This window comes from Molothrus ater, chromosome 4 (assembly GCF_012460135.2).
Source record: "Molothrus ater isolate BHLD 08-10-18 breed brown headed cowbird chromosome 4, BPBGC_Mater_1.1, whole genome shotgun sequence".
Classification (NCBI taxonomy): domain Eukaryota; kingdom Metazoa; phylum Chordata; class Aves; order Passeriformes; family Icteridae; genus Molothrus; species Molothrus ater.
Genome location: NC_050481.2, coordinates 46829584 through 46849379, shown reverse-complemented (window position 1 = coordinate 46849379; position 19796 = coordinate 46829584). Strand labels below are relative to the sequence as shown.

General features: G+C 38.1%; 1 protein-coding gene across 1 annotated transcript; it reads right to left on the bottom strand.

Annotated features, from left to right (window-relative positions):
- Window positions 1-1382: 1382 nt before the first annotated feature.
- LOC118686470 (tyrosine-protein kinase TXK-like) lies at window positions 1383-15926 on the bottom strand. The gene is made up of 15 exons (XM_036382699.1): window positions 15881-15926; window positions 14564-14651; window positions 14243-14345; window positions 13845-14050; window positions 12774-12836; window positions 12107-12161; window positions 11207-11286; window positions 9758-9885; window positions 8500-8574; window positions 7394-7565; window positions 6473-6689; window positions 5489-5553; window positions 3393-3511; window positions 2763-2920; window positions 1383-1451 (listed from the first exon to the last, which is right to left on the bottom strand). Exons 1-15 carry the CDS (start codon window positions 15924-15926, stop codon window positions 1383-1385), a joined length of 1644 nt encoding a protein of 547 aa, XP_036238592.1.
- Between the last annotated feature and the right edge of the window lie 3870 nt (window positions 15927-19796).

Below are 19796 nucleotides of genomic sequence, written 5' to 3'. Positions count from 1 at the left end.
TACTGTTGCCAGCTGGGGTTAAACCACAACAGTTATTAAACCACAACAGACTGCATTCAGTCATAGGTCTGATAAAGGGTTGAATGCTCATAAATAAATTGATTATGAATGTAAACAGTGACATCAATTCTTCTGGGAAATTACATGAAATAATGAGAATATCATGGTTTGCTTGATGCAGAAATACCTTAGAAGTGTGTTTGAAGGTACTCCCAAATGTTCAAACACTGGGAATAATGATTTCCTTTCCCAAGGGTTGATAACTATCAAAATACTGTCGCAGTAAAGATGACTGATTACTGCCAGGACTATATTTGATTATGAGATGCCATCATCCTTCAGAAATTCCAAATTTTGTGGGGTTTTCTATATTTAATTTTAATGTTACAGTTAGTTTTTATATTTGGAAATAAAAAATTAAACTGTGACTCAATTTGTGACAAAAATTAATTTGAACTCATTCTTTATCTAGCATGTTTTACATACTCTGTCTACAAAGCCCTAAAACTAAATATTGTGATGTATTTACCTATAATAATTCACAATGCAATCACATATTTCCAAGAACATATTTATTTGCAATGATCTATTTTGTTTTAAATAATTATGAATTCCATCTACCTTTCTTTCTCTACCACATATTTGTGTTGACCATAGTTAAGATTTAAAATTAAAAGTGAATAATAACATAAGAAGTAGGGATACAGACATGTCCATGTAAGGTAAGGTATCATAGGTACTGTCAGGTTCCAGTTTTAACTTGCCCATGAACCATCCTGGCCACTTGCAAGGGCAGGGCTGAGGCACTACTTTGTACAAGTAGGGGATCCAGGCACACGTGTGGGCACTGCTCCAGTAGCCAGTCACTTGGCTGGCTGTCCCTTGGACAGAGCCCTGCTCTGCTCCTCCAGGGCTGGATGCTCTGCAGTGCACAAGGACTTGCCTTTAAAACTGACCTAGCCAGAGCTTCTCAGAGCTTCTTCCATCATTTTTGCTCTGTATCTGGGGAATCAGTATTCCCCAGTGCACGAGTCATAGTAAGTATAAATAATGTAATACTGATGCAAGAATTAGTGTAACTCTGAACAAAAGAATTAATAAAAATATTTATAAGGTGAGTAGGCTTGGTTACTGCTTTTCAGACAGATTTTTCTCCCTAACCATGAAAAGAAAGCCTTGAGAGTCCCAAACCAGTGTCCTGGAGTATCTTCCTCAAAAAAGAAAAACTGTGCCAAGACCAAACAGCTGCTTCAATATGCAGGATGCTGGTACTGTGATTTAGGTAGAGACCTCTCTAAAAGGTTGAAGTTTTCTGTACCAGCTTCATTAGTGGCATGCTTAATGGTAACCTTTCAGGAAATACATTGGTATAAAATCTGTGATTATGTCATCTCTGTTAGATCTCTGAGGGTCACTGTTAACTCTGCAAAAGTAGGACGTCCTTCAGGTTTCTGAAAAGAAAAGCAGAGGATAAACTTGTGTTAGCAGATTGGTTGCTTACAGTACCAGACTTCAGAAATTGGATATGAGTACATATGAGATAACACTTAAAAATTACAATTAATTTTATTAATAAAGATTAACAAAATCAAGTTTGTAATTTTGGAGAAAAAGAAAAATCTGTTATTCATGACACCAGCAGCATGAGCACAGACATTCATAAAAAGATTCCTGAAATTTCTTTATACTTGTTTCAATTCTGGAGCAGAAATCCTATGGAATTTCTCCCTGGTAGGTCTATGGAAAGCCCTACCAGTCAGGAAAACATGGTGCTCAGGAATGCTTCCTCTGTTTTTGAAAAAGGATCTTCACTGCTGTATGATTTGAAGTGCTGCAGCTCAGTATGGAACAAACTCCTGTCTGGTGGCAGACAGGAAAGAGAACTTCTTCCCCAAGACCTCTCCGCTGGTTGGCACCCCAATGGGTGTTTGCAGTAAGCAGGCAAGCTGGATGCAATTTAGATTTCCATCTCTTAAGCTTTTGGTTTTTTTTTCACTAGAGATTTAAAAATTTTATTCAGAGGAGTAAGGTGGAGATAAAGGAGGCAATGGTAGCAACAAGATTCCCCAGCTACTCGCTGTGTATGCCTGCACATTTAGATGAAAAAATTGCACACAAAGCTCTTCTGAAAGGACTTTTAACCCAAAATAAAGATTCATTTCTTCTAGAGACTAGAGAAGAAGGGCCCTTAAGGGATTAATCAGATGGAGAAGTTGAGGAAATCAGTGTTTTGTTACCAATACAGGAGGTAATAGGTGCTAGACAAATGGTGAAAGAACATGAAGTACTAAATCAGCTTAGAGAGGGTGAAAGAGGTGCAGCCTTGGAGATGTACTGATGTACAGATATACCAATATACACTTGAAAAAGGGGTTTCAAAATCTACATTTAGTGGGCATATCCACTTTGTATATGAATGTGTTATCATCCAGAGCAGATCTAGAGAAAGCCATGAACAATACAAAGGCATGAAAAAGGTATCACATTGCACCCAGCAGAGAAACAGGACAACATATTCCAACCAGGGATGCTCTAGACCTATTGTACTGATAGTGTGCTTTATATTTCTTGGCTGCAATAGTCAAAAGAAGCAGAAGCTTGTAAACTTTGGTGTGGTTTGTGAAAAACATACTTGGAGATGCCGAGAATGCCACAGATGTGAAATAAGGATTGAATGCCTTGAGCTTTTAAGGTTGCTCTTATATCCATGTTAAAAATTAAGAGCAAAGTAATACCTCAGGGAAAAAAAAAAGGAAACAAACCTCATGCCAGCAGCTGTACATGACTTTGTACACAGGATGTGATGCTAAATGTGGTCGATAAAGTCGGTTACCCTGAGAAATCTCACAGACAACTTCAGCATTTGACTTGGTTTCAAAAGGCATTTTGCCTTCTGTGAAAACTTCCCACATCAGTACACCTAGAAGTGAACCAAAATAGGTTTAGGATAAAACAAAAGATGCCAAACCCACAAGCTTTTAATAAAATTAGGAGAATAAAAAACACTCCTGATTTTTCTGTGTTGAAAAATGAATGTGTTGAGAAATGAATCAAAATACAGGCAACCTGAGCTGAATGAAGGATACAACCCAAACAATTTTCAACTAATATAATTCTGCTCTCTTTTAAGTCAGCTAAGGTGATGGTCCACGAAACTCAGATGAATATGTTTGGCTAATGAGGACTCATCAGAAATGCACATTTCAGTCAAAATCTACTTTTTAGGTGCAGAACCTTCCAAAAGAAAAATCCATTTGTCCAATATAAGCAAACTTTGAAAAATGGGAAGGACTGAAGCTTCAGATAGGTAGCATGGGTAAAAATTTACACTTTCCTAAATCACATCAGCAGTTTTAGGGAAGTATGGTTGCCCTTTCACCTAATCAACTCACCAAATGACCAGACATCTGATTTGCTGCTATATTTTTTGAAATGAAAGACTTCAGGGGATGACCATTTGACTGGAAACTTGGCACCTGAAGAGCTGATATATTCATCATCAATGACATACCTGAAGAATAAGAGGAAACCACATATATTTGAATGAGTGACATTTCCACAAATGGTTTAAAATTCCAGAAAAACAGTATCAATTTGGAAACAAAATTATATCACTATTTTAGTATAAAATGCACACACACAAAAAACCCCCATAGCTATGCACTTAAAAGACATTTTTGTCTAAATGAATGATTTGGATTATTCATCAGAATTATGTCAGAATAAAACATTTTGATACAAGCATAAGAGTGATAGGATGGTTATTATTGTCATCTTTTGGGTGCATATTAATAAGACACACCAGTTCACCATGGGCAGGAAAATCAGCAGCAATAAATAATTACTCTTTTTTAAAAAGGATCCACCTTTTCCACCATTTGTTCTACCCAAATAAGACTCCTGCTGTCCATCTTCACAGATGTCATATCAGGGACATTGTTACCAAAGCAACACACAAAGAAATGTTCATCACATTCAAGACAGCAGTTCCTGTAGGTGCACTAAAGTAATTGTTTTTCCCCAAGTTTATAGGAGCTGACCTCCCAGATAAAATGAAATTATTTGCCTAAGGCAGGCATTTATAGGGCAACTTTTTAAATTACTACTAGGCTGACCCAAACATCCTTATGAACTCTGGGCACATTTTCCAAGTATTAATGTTCCTGAGCAGATCACAGATGTGCAGTACATGTTTATTCGCAGGGAAAGCATAAAGGTATTTTTTTAAGCACCTTTTAAAAGAGGTCACATTGAAGTAAGTAATCTTTTTGCCTTACTTTCTCATTTTGGTGCAGGCACAGAAACACAGGAAGCTATTGAATAAGGAACATATGAAATAACAGTATAAAATAGCCTGTAATAGCAGTTGTGTGAGCTCTGAATAATTAGGTTTTTTGTGTTCCCATCACTTCTTCACAGCCTCCCCAGGATAGTGAATCCTAGAGCCAGACTTTGTGGCCACAGTGAGCCTTTCAGGTCCATTATTCTTAGGCTGGAGCCTGACAGCCACCTTGGTCTTACTGTATTTTCTCATTCATTTGGATGAGTCCAGTACCCTAATACTGGCCTTTCCCTTTTGGGGAGCAACACAACCATGGTACAGGATCGCCCTTTGAAAAACAAGTCCTTAGCTATAAACTGCTAGGATGTTATAAGCCTGAGGTTAGAAATAGGAGGCAGAACTGAAGGAGCATGGCTGTGCTGACCTAACAACTCGCAGCCACAAGTGTCACCACAACCTTCTGTCAGAGCCCCTGACTGTCTTTCAAGCTCATGCTAATGCTAACCCACAGAAAAACCAGCCAGTAAAGCACAAAAGTGGAGGGCTTTGTGCTGGGCTTGCAAGAGGAAAGAAGAAGAAGAAGAAGACATCCCCTTTGGGCAGCATTCAGTCATTTGGCCAGCTCAGCTGTGTCCTCTGAGGAAAGTCTGTGAGGCTAGAGCTATGTTTCTCAGGCTGGTGCTTGTCAGAGTTGAGAGTGCTCTCTTTCCTCACTTTGGCTGGTTCTATCACTAAGCAGAAAAACCACTTCCCTGCTAGAGCAGCATGTGTCACTTCCTACCCACATGGTCCCCCCTGCATCCTGCCTCACCTACTCGGCTACCACTGCCTCCAGAGGTCAGCACCAGCTCCCAGTTCTGTCCCTAGTAACTTTCTGACCTCCATCCTGCTCAGCAAAGCTGGGGAATTTCTTTCTTCAGGCTTGTGGCTGCCCTGTGCACTCTGGGCATTTCTCTGTCCATAAACACCTCTGAAGTTTACCTGGCACTTTTTTTACCTATCTTGCACTCACCAAGAGCAAGAGGAGGACGGGATATCCAGTTCATGGTACAGTGGTTAAACAACCTTACAATTTTCATCAGCATTCAAAAATTACCCACAGTGGGATTCCCCAAACCAGTGAAGCAAGCAGTGAGGATAAGTAAAGATCATACTGCAGCTGTCTGAGAATAGGTGCTCACAAAACTTTTGTCAGTGGCCTCGTACCTTGCCATGCCAAAGTCAGATACTTTAACCACGTGCTCCTCATTGACTAAACAGTTTCTTGCAGCCTGGGGAAAATGAGAGAAACATATCTGAAATCTGTGCTAAAGAGTTTTAAGAGAAATACAGCAGCTGATTATATTTGCTCTAGCTCGTGCTGTTTATATCTGAAAGGAGATTAGTGTATTGGTCAAAAATATTAATGAATTTTTGAGTCAGGGAACATATTTCACTATTGTGTAGTTACACATACATAGCACATAGCAACTTATATGCTTGTAGTATGAGTTGCAATATGTTTACATATTTTTAATAGTGAAAGACTTAGGTTGCAGAGTCTAATGATCTAACCAGATATTTTCCTGAACATCAACACTAGGGACAATCAGTGTAAATTTTAAAATTTGTTTTGTGATGTTTTCATTACAGAAATCAGAAGCCTTCTGGTGATTTTACATTTCTTCGTGCAACTAGGTAGGAGAGGAGGAAGATTTCCTCTCTACATCCAAATGTGAGCATTGAAAAAGTATCAAGGAGTAAAGAAACAAACTCCTTTCCTCTAATTACCTGCCTATGGGCAGAAAAGCCACTCATATATCCCAGCATTAATGAATTGCTGTAGAGAGCCAAAAAAATAGATAGAAAAATATTTCAATTTTTAAAAATTCTCATTGTTGCTGACCTTTTGAATGCTGTGATTTTGGTTGTGTTCTAAGCACTTTCACATTGAGATATCATAATACCAGATAGTTCCATGTCAATATCCTAATTTTCTCTGACCTCTTAAGGGGTGTTTCCAATGGACAAAGTTCTCTCAAGTGGTTTTTTGAGCTGTCTATGGCAAAACAATAGATGAAATTTTGGTTTTGCCTTGTTAGATCCTTCAGGGCTTAAGTCTTACAGGGTACATAGTGCCCCATAAAATGCAACGGCACATTCTCTACTGCAAATATTTGATAAGAACCTCAGAAAACCTGTTGTACATACCAAATCACGGTGAATAAAGCTGTTTCTTTCCAGATATTCCATCCCTTCACAAACGTCCTGGCACATGCTCAGGAGAACATCTCTGCCGAGTTTCCCCCGCCTTTGCCGCAGGTAACTGAGCAGGCAACCATTTTCCATGAATTCAGTCACAACATAGAGGGGTTTGTGATGTGTGCACACTCCATAAAGCTGGACCAGCTTTGGGTGGGAGAGTTTCCTGTTTAAAATCACATTTTAGACAGGCTAATATTTGTTCTTGGCAGGCAACTAAACCTTTGATTCTCGTGATGGCTTTGAAAAAAATTGTTACTACTTGATAAAGAATTTCCTATTCAGCTGTCCTCAGAGTTCTCCCAGTACTTAGCACTTTTCTCTCTACGACTTCCTACAAAAAGCTCACTCTGTGAACTCATAATTCTTCACCAGTTATATAAATGCAGTGAATGCAAAGCTTGATTTGGTCGCTGCAAAATGGAAAGGTCTAGCTACACTTGGTTTGCAGGCAGGCGCCTTGACCCGGCAAGGGTTCATCTCTTCTGGGCTTTGCCAAGACCTCATGTGGATACTTCCCTAATTTGAAAATTTGCAGATATGGTAATACAGTTTCTCAAAAGCTTTAGTTGGATAGAAGCTCTGCTAGTGTTCCTGAGGCACTGAGGTATGGATTAAAGAATAGTTGTAGGAGCACATTTACATTTTACCAGAACATTTATTCCCCATTGAGCTCCATAGTACAAAGCATGCACACTCTAAAGAAAGAGTCTGGGCATAGGAAGCACCTGCATCAGCTTGGTTCAGACCTTTATGTCAGCCTTTCTGTCCCCTACAATCACCATTCTCATCAAACTGCTTTGTTTGTTTGAAATGGAATTAGGTTATACTTACTTCTTGGTAAACAGACAGAATAGCTTTTGTACTTACATCATCAGTTTGGCCTCCTCTATGAAATCATCTTCAGACATTGCACCTTCATTGATTGTTTTGATGGCAACCTTGATAGTCTCTTTCCATTTACCAAGATAAACAACTCCAAACTGCCCACGCCCAAGTTCTTTCAGTAACAGCAGTTCAGATGGGTTTAATCCCCACTCCTCTGTAAAAGCAACCCAAAATTGCAGGAGAGTCAGGCCAGCTTTCCTGAGCCATGCTGCAGGAGACACGCCTTGCTGATGGCAGTTAATGAGCACTGCAAAGCATCACACTTGTTCATCAGCTATAGCATGAGTTTTAAATATCTGAAAATTTTCACTGACATATATATGTTTAAATATAAATGCTATTTTACAGCTTAAAGAATGTGATTGGGAATTTTGCTTAATGTAGGAATGTCTGAGGCTTGAAGATAAGGCAAGTGTTTAGCTTTGATTACACATGAGAACTTTTTTGGCACTATGATGTGTGATGTTTTTAGCTCCAAACCAGTTCCAGATGGATTGTATAGCTATACAAATAGTCACTGGCTACCTTTATTGTAATAACTACAATAGCTCAACCCTTCAGAAATATTAAGCCATGAGATTCATGGGAACATGAAAGATACTCAGTCTTGAAGGTTCCTATTGCCTAATAGATGGTATGAGATTCCCAATCTATATACACAAACCTGGGATTTATTGTTTGCTTGTTTTAATACCACATAAGATTCTATTCTTATTTCTAAAACCTGCAGAACTGACAAAGAAAATCTTCTCCATTAATAGTATTAATTTCAGGTTTCAATTTTGGTTTCCTAAGCATTTATGTAAATCAAATAGCCTTTCAAAAGCTATTAAATGTCTATTTGAGTCTTAGGTTTGCTTAGAAAAGTCCAAATAGCTCTGAATGCACTGGTGGTTGTAACAGAAGCACAACAGTCACAGAAGCAGCTGAGTCAGGTGTCTCATTTGGTACTGACACCTTACACTGTTTATGTGTTTAGTATTACTAAAGAATTTCACAGATAATAATTATTAAGCTGGGTGAATACGAGCTAAATTCTTGCCTCAGCAGATAGCTAAATCTCCTTCAAAAGAAGATTAAAAATTTACCATAACTCAATCCTGCGGTTTCTGGTGAGGTGCATCCATCTGATCCCACTGGATGTCGGAGACGTGTGATAAGACCTGTCGGGGACAAAGCCACAATATTCTGCTGACAAATTACTTAATTTTAAAATATGCTATATCATACCTCTTCTCAAACAAAACTACTTGGAATCTGATGTAAATGTCTTATTTCTTTAAGTTATTTTTGCCTATAAAACACTAGATAAAACAGATAAAACACTTTTTGCTTAGATAAAACACTAGAGTGAGAAGAAATGGAGAAAAACTATTTAATAAGGCCCTGACTACAAAAGTATTTCTACTTTCATAAAGCCAACAGTAATACTCTTGCTTTTTTGTACCATGACAGTGAGCTTTAATGAACTCACAAAAAACTGTATCACTCACTTGAGCAGGGTCTGCAAGCATGACTTCCCAGGTTTGAAATATTTTTTGTGCCTGTCACTTATTTTGTTTGCATTCATAAACCAAGAGTCCTAGTGAATACATCCTTCACTAAGGACTCCCTGAGTTCATTGATTCTTCCCACTACTACTTTTAGGGCCAATTCTTCTACAAATGTTTGCTACAATTCTCCTCCCTCCAGAAAAAGGCTCTGTCCATTCCCATGTCTTCCTCTCTAGTGCAAAGGATCTCCATGTGTTTTCCCATCTTCCCTCATTCAGAGTAAAACAATTTTATATTGTATTAAAATGATGGGAAGAACCAAGGTGAAGGATAATTTTCATGCTAAAAATTACAAAAATCTGCCATCAGCCAACAGTTAGAGATATCTAACCCTGGTAAGCTGAAAGTCAGTGTTAGAGAGTCCTTGTGAGCACAAGGACTAATTCTGCCCTTGATTGTTTGTGTTATGGGTTGGGTTTTTTTCAAAATCAGTAGAAGGCTGCCTGCTGATGCACAGCATAGCTCCTGCTTTTATTAGATTGCATGATGCTGGTCCTTGTCATAGACAAAGAAAGAATTATGATCAAATTTCACCCAAGTCCCATTCAGTCAAATGTGAACCAGGAGAATACAGGGCAGCCTTTTATTTTTGCTAAACTCATTTAATACATGTAGGCAAGTTTGGTAGTTTCACTTCCCCCACAGTATATGCACATGACAGCTATAAATTTGGCAGAAAGAATCAAGGCATATTTGAATTAGCATTGAATTAGCATTAAAAACACTTGTGTCAGATTTTATAAGGAAGCTATTAGAAAAAGATGTAAAACCATTATCAGCTCACATGCATTACCTGCTGCATTGTGTTGGTGATACTCAATGAGCTCAGGAATGGATGAGAAGACATAATTTTCTGCTACATAATATTGTCCTGAGTGATTTTGTTTAATTTGATAATGTAGAATATTTCCATTATGACTTCTGAAATCAACAAAGCATTAGAATTTTCAGTAAAAATAATTTATACTCTAAATCTGCTTAAATTTCACTATGAAAACATAGAAAAATCTGAAAACTTGGGACACAGTTCTCAGCTGAGAATGGCTGTGTCTTGCTGGGAGAAAAAGAAAAGACTTTTATTGCCAAAGTATTTTTTACCCCTGTATCAATGTATTCATAAGAAATAGCCACAGTGTTTAAGAATTGCTCCTCCTCATTTAACATTCATTTGAATACAATCTCTTGAAATTAAAATGTTACAAATTAACTGCATTTTCTTTCAAAAAACTTAAACACATATTCATGTATAGCATGAGATTAAATTTTTAGTTCCACTTCTTCAAAGGGTCTTCATTGGAGCTTTTATTTGACACCTTTGTTTTTCTGTATTTCTTCTCATTATCTGTCTTTTTTGTTTTCTGTGTATTTTGCTGTCTGCTTATCCCTGCTTTCTGTGACACTCAAAATTAAGCAATTAAGTTTGCATTTCAGGCTAGTGGTTGCTGAAGGTTAGTACTCTAAATTGTGAACACAGCAAGCAGAGTTCAGAATACAGAGACATTATACAGTCTGCATTACTGAGTCATTGTCAGAAACACTACTGAGCCTACAGAAATTGTGAGCCTGACCGCAGCACAGGGATGGTGGGGAAGGCTGGCCCCAGATTTCCAAGGAGGGAATGGAAGGAGGGAGGAAGAGGGTGGAGGTAACAGCAATGCCTTAGCTGCTTTCACCTCCGGCTTGCTGTAAGAAGAGAAGGAAAGCAGACACAGTTGATACAGGGGGATGTGGGAGGGCTGAAGAAAAGGGTATGAGACAGCTTGAAATATGTTAAGTCAGTTCTGTAGGTGATTGCTCCTGATACGGGCAAGTGTAAGTCCTGTGGCTGTTGTCCAGCAAAAGTAAGATTGCACAGTAGGGGTGAGGTGATTTTGGGAGACAAACAGGTGAAGTTTGAGCACAGCAGTGTCTGGGATGGATTTACAGTGCACAGAGATGTGGAGAAAGGAAGCAGTTTGGTGCAGTGGCCAAAGTCTGTGGCATGGTGTCCACGGCAGATCATTTGAGAATTTCAGTGAGTGCAGGTAATCCTGTCTTGCCAGGACCTTTGCACACTGACTCCCAGATCCACACCCCCCTTGATCTTTTCTGCACACAGGGTGATCAGCTCTGCATGAGCAGCATCCAGTGGTTCCCTGCTCCTGTGCACTGCATGTCCAACCTATCCAGTTATTCTGAGAAGTCTGGAGGAAGCTTTTCCATCACCACTTGATTCAGACCCTGACCATTTAGAGGAACTCACCCCTTAGCCCGTGAATACATGGACAGCGTAAGAAGACCCTGCCGGCTTGAATCCCTGACAACAAAGGCACCTTCTTTGGGCTGAAAAGAAATCCAAGTAGAGTTATTTTATGCTTTTGAGCTTCAGTAATGCTCCCTTGAGACAGGACTTGCAGCTGATTACCAAATTCTGTAGAATACCTATGACTATTTGGGAGAAAGATCAAGAAGTGGAGAACAGGAATGGATAGCCAGGTACACAGCAGAGCAAAATAAACCAAGAGAAAATAATAAGTGTCAGGAAACTTTAAGAGATAAGTAATTTAGCTGAATTATACTCTTCAGTGTGAGGTAGTGAAAATGCTTCAATTTATTAAAAAATCAAATTGTACAAATCACTAGGAAAAAAACTCCAGTTAAAACAATTTTTTTCTGAGATGTTCTTCCTTGATTTTTCTTGCCCTAGGCCTGAGCAAAGATCCAATGAGTTTGACTGAGTTAGGCACTTTGGTAACTGACAGGGGGTAGAATGCAATGTGGATTGTTTGCTCTGTATTTAAGGAAGATGCAGTGGTTTGTTAAATTCTGCTAAACTTGGAGCTAATTAGCTTACTACATGGATTTCAGTTTTTAATGTCTAATGTAACAGACAAGCACAGTAAGGCACATAATTTGATTTATCTGGCATGGAAATCTACATAGAATTTGCTGGGGCTACAACTTAAAGCTTTGTGAAGTCTGGATAGTCTGCACTTTACACTTACACCAGAAAGTCTTTTCCTTTTAAGGTAGAAATCTTAAAATGTACTTTTCTCTCTTACAGAATACCAAACAGATTTTGATTTGACTGTGATAATGCTCTTGATGCCTCTACTGATAGGTATTTTTCAGTACTGTTAGCTCTATGTGTAAGCTGAATTACCTTCTGGTGCAAAAGAAGTTCGGCCTGGCTTCTGTTCATGTTTCTGCAGTACCATCTGCAACAAGGACATAGCCTATCCTTAATTTCAGACAGTAAAAATGAATGTTTGCTTTGTTTCACAGTTTAGTAGTTGCATTATTCCAAGTCAAAAACATGTTTAGAACTATCATTGTATATGAATATATCTTAATTTGGAATGATTTTATTAGACTTTTTTTAGAACTTTTTGGCCCCAATTTACTGTGAGTAAATATTAACTCAAAAAAAAAGAAGAAAAAAATTATGCCAAACTGTGATGAAATTTACAGTCCTGGATGATGTGTCAAGTCTTTCTTCTCTACAATTTTTCAGAATTTTAATCTTCTCTCCAGTAATTTAATTTTATAGTAGTTGGAATTAGCTACATGATCACAACAGGCAAAGATCAGAATACAGAAACATTATGCATTGAGTCTACAGAAACAGGAAAAATCTGGATCCTGACACTATGATTCATGTACATTAATGTTAATTCATTTAAGGAGTAATGTTTTGTATTAAAAAAAAAGAAAGCTTTTGATAAACATGTTCATGTCTAATAAAAATTTGAAGGCTCAAACATTAAAATGTATTTCTGCAATCCATTTTTAAAAATAAAAGCCCAATTATAATTTTCAAAGGTACTTACTTGTATGTTTCTAAATTGCTTTTCTTCTCTGTAACATAGCTGCTGGGAATTAGACCTTCATTCCTGAAACAACATATTGGGGATAATATTATAGTATGGTGTAAAAGATAAGGAGGATTAAGATATACATCATCCTTTTGTTGAATTACAAGGATTCCTTATCCTGGGGGCTATGTTGCTGGATACTGAATTCCAGCATTAGAACTGAATAAAAATTTGAGTCCTTTCATCCCAGGCAGAACCTTTTTATCCCATGACTGTTGATTGCTACTCAGATGAAATGGTAGATGGTACAGGCTGAGATTTAGGAAAAAAAAATATTTTTCTTCTGAACCAGAAGCCACCATCTTTTATTTCTGGCCTATAAAACCTCCTATATGAAGAAATACAAAGTGTGTGCTTGCTTGTGTGTTCAAAATAGTTGTCAATATACTTTTGCTGAAAACATAAGTTGAGAAAAAACATTTAAAATATTTAAAGGACAAATCTGAAGGGAAGGGAGATGGTTATAATATAACATACAACATTCCCAATATCAGAGTACAGGATATACTGAAGATAATGCAGAGGAGAAAGGAGAACAACACAAAACAAACATAAGTGTGAAAAAGATTCTAAGTGAAGTTATCGAGTTCTCTAAAATAGCCAGGTATTTTGGGGAAGAGGTTATGTTTCAGGTATGTCTTCATAATCTCTGTGGTTTCATAACGTTTTTATACATCCATGCTCCATTGTAGAGCATTTGGAATATGGAAAGCTGGATTTTCACATGGCCCAGAGCCCAGTGATTCGCATGGTCCTCAAACACCCTTATGTGGCTCAGGAACTTACTGAGTGTAGGCCTTAACTCTGAATTTCCAACAGATTCTAATGCCCTGTCCATTTCTGGGGTGCCAAGCCCTGCTGAAAGTCTGCCCAGTCATCCTGTGTGCCTCACATATAGTTGAACACTTTCAAGCCTGTTCCTGAATAGTCCCATAAGTCTCATTCTATCTACCCACTTTTGCACAGCTTGCTTTAGGCTTTTTTCTTTCTGTGAAGGGAGATTGAAATAGATACCCTCTCTCTTACCCATGTTGGTCTCTTGCCTTCCACCAGAGGGGATCATACTGTTCCAGGATAATGTATTCTTCTGATTTCTTGAGAGGTAAATCTAAAGGCCCTCTAGCAAAGAAGTCATAGAGTGCAATAACTCTGGGTTTGTCCGTGTAGTCTTCAAAGGCCTCAGGAGGCAGAGGAGGTAATGGCTTGTCCTTAAACTGTAATTGTCTCTTGTGCTGCTGAAAAATCAAATTATTTTTCATAACTAGACTTTTCTCTCTAGTATAGATTGCTTAGTTACTCTTACTCTGTAATTTTTATGCAACAAAGAACTTTATATGCTCAAGAGCTAGTTACTCCCCTGCTTATTCTGGTGCTGAGCCAGTGTGTGTCAATTCTCTCTTTTCAGCTGCCAAAATGTTACTTACCCCACACTTCCAAATAGATTCATAGGAAACATCTGGTTGTGAGGCAGAGTACTGGGTCACCAGGACAGTGTCAGGGTCCAGGTTCACTTTTGTTCTCATTTCCCTGATTTTGAAAAACATGAAGCATTGGTGTGAATGCCTACCTGTAAACATCCACATAAAAATATCCATGGCCATACATGCCTTCCTTCATTAGGGATATGCAGAGTACAGTGTCTTTAAACTTCCACATATTTGCTCTTCTACTGCAAATAGAGGGACTTTAAGAAGTCCTTTATGTGTAGATATTTAATTACTGAAAAGTTTAGGCATTTCACATACCTTTCTTGCACTGAGCAGCAGCAGCAGCAGAAAACAGACTGGATGGTGTGATCTGTGAACAAGAACAATTTCCATATTTTCAGTGTTCCTGTTTGTTTGCTCACAAAACTTACAGAATTAAGGACTGTCCTATGTGCTTACACCCACTGTTAGCTCTGTCTTGCTGTGAGATATCTAGCAAATCATTGCAGCTGAATTTGCAGCCACCAGAACAAGCAGATCTTTCCTACCACAGTCTCCCTTACAATGTTTTGGCAATCATGAGGCTATATGTATGAGCTAAATCAGCTCACTAAATCAGCAAAAATAAATAATAAAAAAGATACATTTTCAGCCAAATTATACCAATTTAACTGATTACACCACCCTGCACAAGCTCTACCTAGTGCAGTGAGGGGGATGAGAATCTTGTCAGGGACAGGAGGTAGAGAACTGTCCCCTTCAGCACTGACATAATTTTTAGATTATTCAAGCCAAATACAAAACCACGTTTATATGACAAGCTTTTCTTTATTTTGAGATTTATTAAAGGAGCTGCACTATATTAATTCCTCTGAATTAATACTGATTTTCCTGTTTCTGTTGCAGCCATTAATATAATAAATGAACTAGCCTAGGTTTGAAGTGCAGAGAGAATATGTTCTTTACACTTGCATGTCAAGGGGCTGATAACCCTTCTTTATAAAATTGTTTCTAAAATCCAAAATGCATTGGATACATCATCACAGACATCAAAAATTTAAAGAGAAACCAATCCGATCTATCTTGTATGCAGCAGACAGGATATGATATTAAATATGTTGGAAGGCATTAAGAAGATTTGAGTGAAGTAAATAAATGGTTGACACTTGGTCCACTCCTACCTAGGCTGCAATGTACCTTCCCCAGTTTGTGTTCCCAGAGCAGATTGAGCTAAGCTGCAGCAGTTATGGCCCTGTACTCTTTCCCTCTCCACCTCATCTCATCTCAAACTGAGCAAGACAGGATGCTAAAAGGGCAGGTACTCCCTTTTTACTGGGTCAGATCCCTGAAGTGTCACCACTGGGCAGGTGGGAGGGCAGCAGCAGCACCTGCAGGACAGACTCAGGTTCTTTTAAGAAGCATGACAGTCAGGGATGGAGAGACAAGGTTCCCCTCATATTCAGCAGCACTAACACAAAATAAACTTTATATCCCACTATAGTGTGTCCTATTTTTCTCTGCCACAGATGTCATAGTTTGCGAAGAGGCCTCAGATTTTTATTTGAAATAGACTTCCCAAGGTCTCAGAATTTTGCTGCTTTGTATTTCATATGATATTTCTTTGTGCAGTCCCACCCGTTCCTTCCACATTATTTGTTTTGCCCTCGTGGCACTTTTGCATTGCTGATCCTAATGACTTAACCCAGCCTGGAATAAATGGGATGTCCCTTCTGGTGTCCTGTGAGACTTTTTGCCACTGCCTATGACCAACTGAAAGCCAAATGTGGTAAGAGTATGAATATTAGCATTCAAACAATTAAGCAACCTTACCACATAATGAAAATGTAGTTATTTTCCCCATGAAGGTACACAGCATAGCAAATCTTGTGCTAATAAAAGAAGTGAGAATGTTGGATGTCCAAATGATAAGACCAAATCTAGTTCTTAGTTGGAAGACCCCTGTCTCATAAGTGGTTTGCTTAGACTGTCTTGAAAGTCATGGTGAAGTTTCCCTTAGAGGCTGTTGAATCCCGTGAAGAATCTATTGTGTGGGAAATGGATGACCTGACAGTAATCAGAAGACACCATCAATTGTTTGATAAAAGTTTCCAGTGACAGCTGTGGAAAATACAGCAAATAAAAATACCCAAAGCAGCTGATAGCAACAATTCTCTTCAAAGCAGCCAGACTAAAAAGTCTGAACTGTCAATGAAGTTCATTTGCTGCATAATTGTCCAGTGTACATTGAATTGTCCCTTGGCCATTTAAACCTGCCTTATAAATAGTGAACACTGTGGGTGAAGAAATACTTAGGTTTCTTTTATTTCAGCCAGTGACATGAAGTTTAATCAATGTCTATAAAGCATGTCGTTACTTGCAAATAGGAACATGATATTTGAAAACCTGTTTCTTCTCATTGAACCATCTAGTCTAGTTAAATATATTATTTCTCTTCAGTTTATTTGCTCTCCATGTAAAACATTTACAATAAATAGTTAGAAAGAGCATTGCAGAATTTCTTTGTAACACTAGAATAATCTTCTAATTAGATTTTAAAGATTTGCCTGTTAGCTTGAAAACGAGGGGTTCAGACAGATGCCATAGATGTGTAATTCTGTCTCGTTTTCTTTATGAGCCAAATAATTTGAGTATATTTATAGTGTAAGGTCAGGAATCCTTTTTGCCTTCAGTGAATCTCAGACTTGTTTTGTTAATGGATGATTTTTATGTCTGACCCCCTCCTTTTACTGTGCTAAAAGCTATTAGTAATAAATGACTGTATGTGACATTTTAGAAAATACCCTAAGCATATATGATATTGAATGTTTATCCTCTTGTCCTATCCATAAAACCACAGAAAACTTATAGGCTGAAGCTGTAATGGTGATGTTTCTTCCTGGGACATGTGCTTCATTTGGTGAGCAATTTTTCCAAGGACAGTGTGTGTAACCTAATAAAGATGACAAAATAGGAGATGATAAATTCTGCAGACAGTTAATTAAGGCTCAGATTAGATTAAGGCCATGGATCAGACAAGACCACATTGAACTGAATTGCAGGATCCGGAGGAGCAGCACAAACTTTGCACAGTTCTACCAAAGTTTAGTTGTCCTCATTCACTCCATTGGAGCATTTTAAGTGTGAAATCACAGCCTATCAATCCAGCAGATATCATCCTAAAGCAGATAATTTCCAGTTCTTTGAGAATTAATTTGTCTTTACACATCTTTTCTCAGCAACCTCAGTCACTTCTGAAATTCTTTTGTCCCTGCATTACTCCTAGAGTATTTGTGGAATTAATTCAATAGAAATTAGTGCAAGTGTAAATTAATGCAGTGCAAACTGTACATTTCTGCTAGGAAATTTGCCAAGGCTGCAAGGAAACATTATCAAAGCCCATAGAAAAAGGCCTTCAGCTCTGCAGAGCTAAGTCCCGCTTTAGTTAAATTGACTTAAGGTCACAAGCTTTGACCTGATGGCTTGGAATTTCAGTTCTCAAGCAAAGACTCATGTACTGATCTATGCATTTTATATCTTTCCTGGTCATTGGTAAGCTTCTTGAACTACACTTTTCACTCCCAATTAAATTCATATTTATTAAGTTCAAAACTTACTTCAGAAAGTAGGCCCAAACTGTGATGCTGTTTTAGAAAGACTTGGCCAACACTACAGATAGGGAAAGCTTTGATACACTGAGTGAATAATTTAACTTGCTCTCCTCGTGGCCAAGGAAGATGCTGACACTGAGGGCTGCACGGCAGTGCGCGCTGTCATGCAGCAGGAAGATGGCATTTCCTGCCTGACACTTCTCACCCCCACATGCACTCTCTCATGTCTTGTGCTCTTCCTTCCTTTCTCTTTTCGCAACACCCATCAGAAAAACTAAGAAAGAATTATAATACTTAAACTCCTATATTCCAATTTTTTAAAAGCTATAATTTAAAATACAAATACATTGATAACAGAATTTACTCATCGAAACCATTTCTTCTTGATTATCCCTTCTGCTAGATCCCTGAAATCAGTGGAACAATTCTGATTTCCTTTGATTTTTCACCAAGGACATTTTCCTAAGCAAAACACTGAATTTGTCAAGGAATGTTAGAGTCATGTATTAGCTGGCCTAGATCCCCTGGTCCCCAGCTCAAGTAACCACACTGAAGAGTTCATAATTTAAAGATTAGTCACTGATGGTATCACTGAGAGTTGTGCTTCAGCAAAGAAATCACACTTTGGATTCCATATTTGGAAGAGAACAGAGAGACCAGTTAGATTTGCCATGTTATGAATTACAAACTGCTTGGACAGGACACAGGAAAGAAATACAGGCTAAGAGGAAGAAATAGCCCATAATCTTTAACAGTAAATTAATTTTGAAGTATGTTTAAATAGAGTACTTATAGAGCTAACAATTATTTTAGATTCCATTCTCTGTTTCCTACCTAACCAAAAAGCTTCCCATAAATTAAAAACAATAAAAAAAATTAATCAAATCTTGCTTCTTTTAAATCCATACCAAGGAAGATTTCTCCAGCACCCACAACCCCATTAAATCTTCCAGCTCACATTCACTTGAGTTCTATCACAACATAAGCTATGCACACATGTTGCTTTGATCCTCGGGGTACATCATGATGGAACAACTAAACTCAGTAGTTTAAAACCTAGGTTTAAATTAAACAAGAAGAGTATTTGAGGTGTTGAACCTAGAACTTGCCATCTTCCTTCTTCAACTGTATAAAGAATTTTTCATTTCTGCCATTTTTGATGAAAGCTCGCTACCTTAGACAAAGTTATTTAACAAAGTTATTTAACACAGGAACAAACAAATACAGTGTATTTCACTGCTAATGTCTTTTTCTTTCTGGAAATGAGGAGTTTAGGAGGAAGACACTTGTTTATAAAGCAGTGTCACATTATCTCCCTGATGACAGGCAAGCAAGCACAAATCCCAACATTAGCAAGAACCATGACAGTTCTGTACATCAGACCTATTAGGATGCTCTGTTTCAAAACAAGAAATAACCACAGCACGAGAAGCATGTGGCTAAAGTAAAAACACTAGGAAAGCGGTGTTGAAGCTAAGCTGACAAATACTCAGCCTAAAAATGTGCAGCTGACATTTTGATAACCAACTTTTGAGTCCTGGAAATAAGTTTATCTGTGCACAACAGAGCAGATGGGATGCAAGAGGAAGAAGAAAAAGATGGGTCAGCTGTCAGGAACAGCCATTCGCTTAAGCAGCTTAAAGAGAGTCTCATGAGAAGAGAGGAGGTAGAGTGAAAACACATCATGGCCTGATACAGTCCCACAACACCCAGAGTACACTTTGGGTTGATAATGTTGTCTGTATACATGGCAAATTCACACATATATGTGCAATCTTCCTCCCATCCTCAGTTGTTACTCACTGTAAATGGCAGCTTTAGGAAAGTAACATCAAAGACAAAAGCAACAAGTTAGAAATTAATTTTTATCATTCCATTTTATAACTTTGCTATTTCACCATTTTCTTAATTTGAGAAGAAAATCCCTTTTTCTGAATCAGCTT

Excerpts from the sequence above, each read along its gene's own strand:
- LOC118686470 (XM_036382699.1), bottom strand. The coding sequence starts at position 15,926 with ATGCAAAAGTGCCACGAGGGCAAAACAAATAATGTGGAAGGAACGG. Across the intron at positions 8,575-9,757 it reads TCACCAACACAATGCAGCAG|GTCTTATCACACGTCTCCGA; the intron begins GTAATGCATGTG and ends TGTCCCCGACAG. Across the intron at positions 6,690-7,393 it reads GAGGAGGCCAAACTGATGAT|GAAACTCTCCCACCCAAAGC; the intron begins GTAAGTACAAAA and ends GATTTTAAACAG.